Genomic DNA, 9,593 nt, shown 5'->3' on the forward strand with positions numbered 1-9,593 from the left:
AATTATAGAAATAATATATTATAAAGTAGAAGACAGTATATACAAATTGTGGTTTTGGCTTCCTGCCAAATAACGAAAATTTGATTTGGCGCTCGCTAGCATTGTATTCCTTTTTGGACCGAGATCCGAGCAATTAATATACAACTTAATGGCATAATTAGAAAGCCTCGAATGCTCGATTAATCAACTTTTTCTCTAAATTTTCTAAAGATAAATAAAATAATTCTTTGAATATGACTTGATTAAAAATTAAAAATTTTCAAAGATATCAAATTAAACAATCTTGATTATTTGAGATCTTTAAAAATTTCTATTAACTAATTTTTATTAATAAATTTATTATTATTAATAATAACTTCAACTTATTTAATAATTAAAATATATAAAATCTCTTGATAAAATCTCTTTTTAATGATATTTTTATTATTATGAATAATGATTATTAGGTATTAATAACAACAACAAATTAATAACTAATTTATGCATCGATTTTATTCTCGCAATGCATTCGAGGCAGTTTAAAAATAATAACGAATAATAGACATATGTTAATTATAACACAATAACACAAAATAATCTACAGATGAAATCATGCTTTACCGAGTATTGGAAAAAAAGAAAAAAAAATATACGTGCCGCGTTTCGAATATAGATTCAAGACATTTTACAGATTCTTCCCAATACGAATCATCTTGAAACGAACAATTTACATTTAAATACATTACTAATACTAACGATTACGAAGGACACATTTTAATATTTGAAGTTATGTTCCAATAAAAATGATTGTCGAGAGCACTTCAGTTGATCCATTTGTTAAGGTTTTCCGGGAACAAAAAGCAAATGCTTTCGTTTGTAGTATTCATTTTTCCTTTTATTTTTTTGCGATGACTGTAACAGAAAAATGGGGAAAAAAGCGTTACGAACTTATTATAAGAGAAAAATGAATTATACATAATATATTCGAAGTAACCAACGATGATGAAAGTTCGTTCAAGCAATCAACCTTCGTAATTCCCCAAGTGAAAGGGGGAACAAGCAATGATTAATCTGCAAGAAATTCCTGGAATAGATTTCAATGAACTTTTTCACTCGTTGAATATAATTTTCCTTAAAGAGTAGTAAAATTTTTTCTCGATATATAATGAATAAGTCACGAATTTTTATAATTTAGTTTTTTATAATTCGAACAAATTTCACTATTCAACTTTCTCCTAATTTTTTCTAATACAATAACATGAAAATATTCATATAGATGTAAAAAGAAAAAAAAAATAATTTTACCTCTTGGTGGAACGGGAGGTGCAGGCATGTTCGTTATATCGGCTTTGTGATCCTGAGGAACATCGACATTCATATATTCCGGTAGTTTACCGATATCTGGCACATCCATGTCCTCCGAATTATTCATCAAATTTGTTTCCACGTATTCCTCATTGCTTTTACTTTCGACTTCATTCGCAACATGACCTTGATTATTTTTACTTTGGGCTTCATTCATGATATGATCTTGATCACTTTGCCCATTATTGGATGTCTCGACCTTGAACGAGTTTTTTGAAGTTTCGCACACGTGATTTGATTCGAGCGAGTGTCTCTCGATCTGGTGACCTTGGATAGTTTCTTGAAACGAAGTGACGCAAGCGGGTCTCACGTTCACGTAATTTGTAGGAATGCCAGCTGGCGGCACTGGCGCGGAGTTCAACGTAGTAGGGTCTATGTTTGCATAACTGTTGCCAGGATGTCTAGAAGATGCGTCTGATTCTAAGATATCAGTTGTTGCTGGAGATGAATTTTGTATCATATCCAGGTACTTGGGATGATCACAGGGGGAGTTTGGTGTTTTTGGTTCCTTCAGAGAAGTCTCTGTCTTGAAAGCTATTTGTAATTATTGAAAATAATTAGAATTTTTACTCAGATTATTAATTTCAGATATTATTCAAAATTAAAATTATATTTTTGCCTTAATTTTATATCATATAACACAGACTTATATATATCATTGTATCAACATTTAAATTATTTATGATAATTATTATTTCTTAGATTTTAAATTAAAAACAAAATTATAATAAATTTTATTAAAGATTATTCTATAATGAATGTCACTATTTAAATAAACTTACTTAAACTTACACTATTTAAATAAACTAATTTAAATAAATTTTATTAAATTTTAGTAGCTTACAATGGATGGGTAATCCCGAAGGTGGAAAGGCGATGTAATATTCAGTATCCTCAGTCCTTGATGATGTCTGCGATGGTCTCAGATCAAGATCATTTCCAGTCGAGGAACGAGGAGAGGGAGAATATCTAAGCGCCGGTGAATATCTTCCAGTGAATGGTTTTGGAGTTGGTGGTATTTCATACGACATCACACTCGGTTTGTCTTCTCTGACATTTTGTAACTGAAATAATTTTTCATTTATAGAAAAATGTCAATTTTAATTAAAATATTTTTATTTATTTTTTAATTATAATTATTTCAAAATACCAACCCGACGGTCCTCGGTATCAGAATGAGTTCCACTGTCGCCTAAACTAGTTCCGCTACATCCGCTAGCAGTACTCATTCTACCAGAGGAAGAGGAGCCTAAAAAAATAGAAATTAATTATAATTCTTTTCAAGAAAAAAAAATAATATGTTTTTAAGAAACTTTTTAACGTTTTGTCTTTTAATATAAATGATTATCATTATTAAAATACATACTTGAAACGCTACGCAGACTCAAACTACTAACTGGTCTGCGATCGGCCAGTGCGCCATTAACATTCTCTGTTTTGCTGGTTGAAGAAGAATCGTCACTTCCATTCGAAGAATCTTTTGAATCTAAATAAAATTGGAAAGTAAAAATAAAGCGCTTGCAATATTAACGAAGTTACGAATGACAATATCAATTATCCGAACGAACCTTTCTTTCCTTTAGAAAAGAATTTCTTAATTCTATCAAAAGGTGTTGGAGCCTTCATCTCTTCTTTCATTCTTTTCTGTATCCTTTCATACTCTTCTCTCATCGCAGTGAGCTGTCTCTGTTTGTCTTTGAAGCTTTGCTGAACGTCGTTACGATTCCTCCAATTCTCAACCAGTCTCTCCACTTCTGTTATCGTGAACACGTTATTCTTGAAGTCATTTATAATCTCTAATAACTCGTCCTGAGGTCCGGACGGCTCCCTCGATTTCACACTGCTGCAATTGGAAGTCGTTCTTCCATAAGAGCAGGAAGATTGACTGTTCTCCTCTCGAGCAACCATGGGATGAGAATCTGAACGATTCTGCGTAGGCGTCCCTGTTCGGGATGGTTGCTGATTTGGTATATTCGATGTTGGTGTTTTGGAACCTTGAACGATCAAATTTGAACATTTATCTTTTGAACATTTATCTATTTAAAAAATTGAAAAGTTATTGTAATTATGAAATTTAAATATTTATTAAAATTGTACCCTAAATGTTAAGATTTAAATATTCAAATATATTGAGAAATTTGAAGATTAGAAAATTCAAAGAGTTTTCTTATCTTCTAGTTTTTACATGTATCTATATATATATATAAGAGCGATTAATTTTGTACCAGCTGGATGCATTTTCATGTAACCTTGAAGAGAAAGTTCAAGGCCATTCGTAATGGTCGACGTCGATGTCGGTGTTGATGGGTTGACGATGACTGGAGTTGGTGCTGGTACGATCGAGTAATTCGCCTCAATGGGGTTACTAGTGGTTACTGGTAATTGACCTGGCAAGATTATGGACGTTATTGGTCTTGCGGCCGGTGGTACTGAATAAGCTTCGCTCAAAGGTCGTGGACGACAATAATCTTCCTTGTCGTTATTGGTTTCATTTATTGTGTTAGTCGTTGATGGTTCCGTACCTGGAAAATATTCCCAGTTTTATTATCGAACAATTGAGATTAATAATTTAAATCCGTTTCTTTTTCAGATTTTTCAATTTTCATTTAAAAAAAATATATAAAATAAATCTTTTAGTAAAAGAGGGACACTCACTTGCCGCTTGATCCGTCGTGGTCTCGCTGATCACTTTCAAGTAGCTGTACATGTTAGTGAACTCGTTCATTTGCTGCGGCACCGCGCACGAGGATTCAAGGGGAAGCCCGAAACATGCAATTCAAAAACAAAATACCAATTAATTCACCGAAATAAATTTAAAAAAGTATCAAAAAAAAAAAAAGAAAAAATTTATTAAATCAAATCGATTGAAATGCTCATTAGTACATTGCGGATTTTTATAAGGATTTTTGCATATCTTATACAACATGACATGAGTTTACAAAAAATGTTTTAATCGCATGCATTGTATCTCTTTCATCCTGTATTAAAATTTTAATTGTTTCAGATTGAACATGAAAATTGAATATTTAAAATTTTTAGAAATCTTAACTGATCTTAAGTGAATATGATAGATTACAATTAATCGATGAATCGATTTTTTTCATCGATTCCAACGAATTCTAACTAATTACGTTTTTTAATAGAAAATCTGATTGAAGATTAAAGACGAATTATTAAAGAAAAAGAGAAGCTAGATATTGATATCCAAGCAACAGTTGCAATTAGGAATAGAGAAATATCGCGGAAGTACCGGTTTCATTGGACTAACTGTGACGTCGTTTAAAGGCGATGTTTTTGTACCATGTAGCCACGAAGCTGATGCGCAAGTCTCGCGTGTCCCGCCTGCTCCGCAAGATCTGCAGGAGTGAGTTCCGACACGTTCCTCAGGTCGCATGCTATATCACCGCCTGGACACTCCAATAATTGCCAAGCTAATCGTTCCAGACCGAAACGGGCGGCAAAATGTAGCAACGTCGGATTTTCTTCGGGACCTAAATTGATCAAGGATTATTAAATCTCAATTTGAAAAAATTCCAAGACATTTTTCTTTACAAAATTTTAATCTCAAATGAAATATCATATTGATTTGAATATAGTTTTAAACATTTTGAATGTACCCAACATATAAATTGATTAAATCAAATTACAGATATCTGATAAAACTTATTATTTTATATTCTTATATTCTTTATATTATTTTATATTCTTACCAACCAGTCTTTCTATTTCTATCCAGGAAGCGTAAATAAACAATTTGAACAGATAAATTTAAATCCAGACTGTACATATATTTTTCTCAGTTGAGAAGAACAATTCAACCGAACTTAGGGAACTCACTCGAATGGACTTTCTGAGCAGAGACCACTCCACTGGGTGTGGATAGGAGGTTGAAATGCGGTGGAACGTTTCGTTGAAACGCGTGGACCATCCAATTATCCAATTGTTCCCTGTCACCAGGATTGAAGCCGAATGTCTGCGAATAAAGTCGCAAATTACAAAGAATTCGCAGTAAATCGAATTATCGCTTATATAATTATTGTATTATTACCTGGCACATGAATTCTAAGGGATTGTCGTGAGCCCTGAGGATCTGGTCGAGTTCCCTGAGCCTGCTCTCGCACTTCACCTGCCTCACACCCAACGGACAACCGTTCTTCGATATACGAACACCGACCAACATCGACACTTCCAAACATCTGTCAGGAATGGAGAATTGCAAGGCGTAGGGATTCCTTCGTTTCACGTGGGCGATGTCGATCGCTTCGCCGCAACGATCCACGATCACCGACACGTTATCCTCGGGTCGTAAGGGATCATTCAGCAACGCTATTATCCGATTGTGGCCCTGAAAGGATTCTCGATTAATTTTATTTTGCTTACAGTTCCTCCTCTTTTCGAAAACTTAACCTCGAATTTATATATGTATGTATAATATTTCACACGTCAAAGTAATGGGAAAAAATTATAAACGTTGAACTTAACCTACCAACTTCACTTTCTTCGGATGAACCGAAAACGCCGTTTTGTCGCTTCTCAATGCAGGAGGTGGCGTGGTACCAAGAATTCCAATAGCTGCACCCAATAATTCACCAACAAACGTCTCGTCCTGGTCTTTCACGAAGAATTTCCTCCACTGATTATACGAGACCAGAATCGATTTGTGAAGCTCGCTGATGTGGTTATCGTGTACACCTAACATCATCGCGAGCACTTTGTCGGTGATCAATTGTCTGGAGAGGTTTGTCGCGTGTTCCGAACGATTTTGAATCCGTTCCAACAATATTGGACACACGACAACGATCTGCAAACGCGCCGATCGAATCCTCTCCTCGGTGCCGGCTTGTATCGATTCTTCCACTGTCACGTGACGAACTCTACAGTTGAAATAAGAAGAACAAAAGAATGAAAATAAAAATTATAGATATTAATCAAATCTATATGTTCTATGAAAATATAATTCAAGTGAAGATTAACCTAATGCAACTATTAACCCAAATGTCTGAAAACTATCATTGGAAACAATTGTCTCATGAACACTGCTGATGTTTGTGGGTTAACTTTCACTTTGGCTTTCAATTTATAATTTTTGTTTAATATGGATTTTGATTTATCTCGGGATTCATTTTCAACACTCTCATTTCCAGATCTAAATTTTTGAAACCATCGCCGAACGGTCCTTTCATCCTTAGATAGAATCCTTTCCGAAAGCTAACCTAATATTTCAATACAATGCTTCAGCTGCATTGTAGTCAAGCTTGAACTCGTACAGGAATAATATTCTAAATTCGTTCACTTCTCAAAAAACAGTTAAACTAATACAAAAAAGAACTTATTACATATAGGAAATATAAGAGGACAACGTCAAAATATTGCAAGCAAAATATAGGTTAAGTAGAGTTTACAAGTAGCAGTTAATTGTAATTTATTTTAAAATTGGCAACTTCATGTGGTACAACCTAATAATTGTAACTTACTTGAAAGGCGGCCGGCCCTGTTGCCTACTGATCTGCTCGAAACAAGCGGTGAGATAATTGACCCACAGGCTTGAAATTTCGCTGTCTTTGCTCGATACAAAAAGCACGTCATCTTCGGGATGCGAATCGATCTTCGATAGCCCGGTTGCTGAACGAGAACCTGTAATAATTCGTGTTTCAATTCGTATTAAATTTTTACTATAATCGATAAAATGGAGAAAAATAATTATAATATTATAATAACAATTAGCCCAAGATCATGTTGGACGATACTTTTTACCGATTCAATTATATTTTATTATACGTTATTATATACGTAGGTATAAATCAATGACTATTTCGTGGTATTAATTAACTGAAGAGGGTTAATTTCTACGAGCCATTAACGCGGGAAGGCACGCCTTGCTTTAATTTTCTTCCTCCTCGTGCTCAATTTCGCTTAATGCAACTCGAGACACGCGAGCCTAATGAAATAATGTTACGTCTAATGCGTTTGTTCCGCGTTATTCGAGAAAACGACATCACGAAGATGCCTAATTAACGAGTTGTGAAACATGTCGCAAAACACAGAAAAATTGCTGAAAGATTATCGCGATGGAATAATAGTACGAATAATACATTTATTCAATTGTAATATATTGGAATAATTTCAATATACGAATACATGAGTTAAATAATTATTGTATCGAATATAATTGAATAAATATCGAGCGTATATTTTGCAATTTTTTTTAACCTTGAAACCTTGTAGTTGGTGGAACGAACGCTAGGCCACGAAAGTCGTTATCTAGACGTCTGAATACAGCAAAAGTAGCTCGTGAGTTTATCGAGCGTACAATGGTATAAATAATGGGGTCGTTCGTTTTCCATAACCGCGATCGTTTCTCGTACAACGAGGCTTTTGTGCCGGCCGATATCGATATCTGGCAGAAACGGAACGACTGGAAACAAACCGAGAAGAATCCGTGATTTCCTTAAGTATACAAAAAATAACCGGAAACGCCCACATTTTTCTTCTTTTCGTCTACTTCTTTTTAAAAATCCCTTCGTATAACTTCGATTCTATCTGTTATCGGTTGTCGTTCAAGGAAATTTACTGAAAGATGGTAAAGTTTAGAGGACGAGATAGGGAAGAACGTTTGCACGAATTTGAACTTAGATATTACTATCCTGACTTTCGTTTCTTTTTTATCTTTCGTCGAAACGATTTATTTTCGGATTACCTTTATTTTTGCATGTTCATTTTTATTTTTTTTTTAACCTATCTATCTCGTACATGTATTACGTATTACGTTATATGTATTACACGACAATTAATATGGATTCATATATAGTGGATCAGAGAGTCGAGACGATGATAGAGTTTACGGTGGAGAATGGAAAGGTGGGGTGGAAAGGATCTGAAAATAACCGGGCACGGGGTAAACTTTCGTTTTCTCCCCCGTTCCTTCGCGCATGCGTACAGTTTCTCCGTGAAAACGGCGGACAAATAAACGCGTTGTTAAGAATAGAAGAACACCATAGCTGCGTGGGCAAAGGGGTACGTTTCCGCGTTCGTAACACGTGGTTTCTATCCCAAACGTTCGACGTAACGAGCGTCAATCAAGATCGTCGTTAATTAATACTCGTCCAATATTTTCAATATTAAAAATTATTCGGAAAAATTAACGTCTCGTTATTCGTTCTGATAAAGTAATTCAATGATCTCGCGTATAACAAGAATAGCTCGTCTCTATATTTGATGTGTTTAAGAGATGCGTTTAAAGAGTCAGATCGAGCGTGCAACGAACTTGTAACGTATTATTTGTTTATTTTTTCTTTTATTATAAAATAAATCAAATGGTAATGTTATATTTTCTGAACTATCCGTCCGTTATACGTGCTTCCTGTTCACGTGAGAGGAGTGGGCTTTCTCGGGCGTTAGCTTTAACGGCCGACGAATAACGGCCCACGATTTTAATCGTTCGCGACTATTAATTCGGTGGAAGGCCGGATATGCCGAAAACGGAAGCCACGCGCGTCACGTAGCAAACGCAACTGCCAATATGGCCGTCTTGGAGATCTAAGCACGGGAAGCAAGATCTTTTTTTCACTCGACTCCTTTTTTTATTAATTTAATTTTACAACTATTCGAAAAAATTGCTCTCTTTATATTTCGAAGATCTATTTTTCCCCACCCTCTTTAAATTCACGAAACAACGTATATATCTCGATCAATCAAAAATATCCAAAATACTCGCAGGAGAGAGAGAGAGAGAGAGAAATTAATCTGAAAAAATGAATGAACTTCTTATCTCTCTCGGGGCCGCGAAAAGAAGGAAAGAGTGGGAAAGGAGGGGCAGATTAAGAGCAAAATAGACAGACTCACGGGTGACGTTGGACAAATCCAAGAAGGTCGGCCGATTTCGTCGCCGTGACCGGGGCGTTTCGCACGTGTTCGCCATATTTTTCTGCGGTCCAAACTTCTCTATGCCATTTCTTTCCTCCCGCATACCCCGTAAAATTTTCGTTTCGTCCTTATTTATTCGCCGTTTCTTATTTTATCTACCGCCCATTACATTTTCTTTCTCTCGAATAATCAAACGACGAACAAAGGGAGAGAGGACGAGTGAAAAGAAAGGAAAAGATCTCCGTCTCCTACGGCACACTGAAGAGGATGAGACGAGACACCTCCGATTTATCGTCGACGACTGACCATCGGCCGTTCGGATTCGAAACCGATGGAATGACCATCGTCGAATTCGAACCGTTCCTCTCTTCCTCTCCCCCCCCCCC

General features: G+C 35.4%; 1 protein-coding gene across 5 annotated transcripts in view; it reads right to left on the reverse strand.

Annotated features, from left to right (window-relative positions):
• Window positions 1-871: 871 nt before the first annotated feature.
• LOC102681747 (phosphoinositide 3-kinase adapter protein 1) overlaps window positions 872-9,593 on the reverse strand; it is an 11,662-nt gene continuing 2,940 nt past the window's right edge. Inside the window, exons 1-15 of one of the 5 annotated variants that reach the window (XM_006622032.2) lie at window positions 9,187-9,338; window positions 6,819-6,978; window positions 5,831-6,218; window positions 5,393-5,689; window positions 5,182-5,317; window positions 5,055-5,066; window positions 4,645-4,835; window positions 4,000-4,072; window positions 3,594-3,866; window positions 2,913-3,338; window positions 2,711-2,830; window positions 2,499-2,593; window positions 2,189-2,408; window positions 1,285-1,878; window positions 872-891 (exon numbers count right to left, since the gene is read on the reverse strand). In XM_006622032.2, the coding sequence (XP_006622095.2) occupies window positions 875-891; window positions 1,285-1,878; window positions 2,189-2,408; window positions 2,499-2,593; window positions 2,711-2,830; window positions 2,913-3,338; window positions 3,594-3,866; window positions 4,000-4,072; window positions 4,645-4,835; window positions 5,055-5,066; window positions 5,182-5,317; window positions 5,393-5,689; window positions 5,831-6,218; window positions 6,819-6,978; window positions 9,187-9,310 (3,126 nt within the window). In that variant the 5' untranslated portion in view covers window positions 9,311-9,338 and the 3' untranslated portion in view covers window positions 872-874. Of the gene's footprint in view, window positions 892-1,284; window positions 1,879-2,188; window positions 2,409-2,498; window positions 2,594-2,710; window positions 2,831-2,912; window positions 3,339-3,569; window positions 3,867-3,999; window positions 4,073-4,644; window positions 4,836-5,054; window positions 5,067-5,181; window positions 5,318-5,392; window positions 5,690-5,830; window positions 6,219-6,557; window positions 6,777-6,818; window positions 6,979-9,186; window positions 9,339-9,593 lie in introns of those variants that run through there. The other 4 variants (XM_006622029.2, XM_006622031.1, XM_006622030.2 and 1 more) reach the window with 4 other exon arrangements.

This window comes from Apis dorsata, unplaced genomic scaffold, assembly GCF_000469605.1.
Source record: "Apis dorsata unplaced genomic scaffold, Apis dorsata 1.3 scaffold_655, whole genome shotgun sequence".
NCBI classification, from domain to species: Eukaryota; Metazoa; Arthropoda; class Insecta; order Hymenoptera; family Apidae; genus Apis; species Apis dorsata.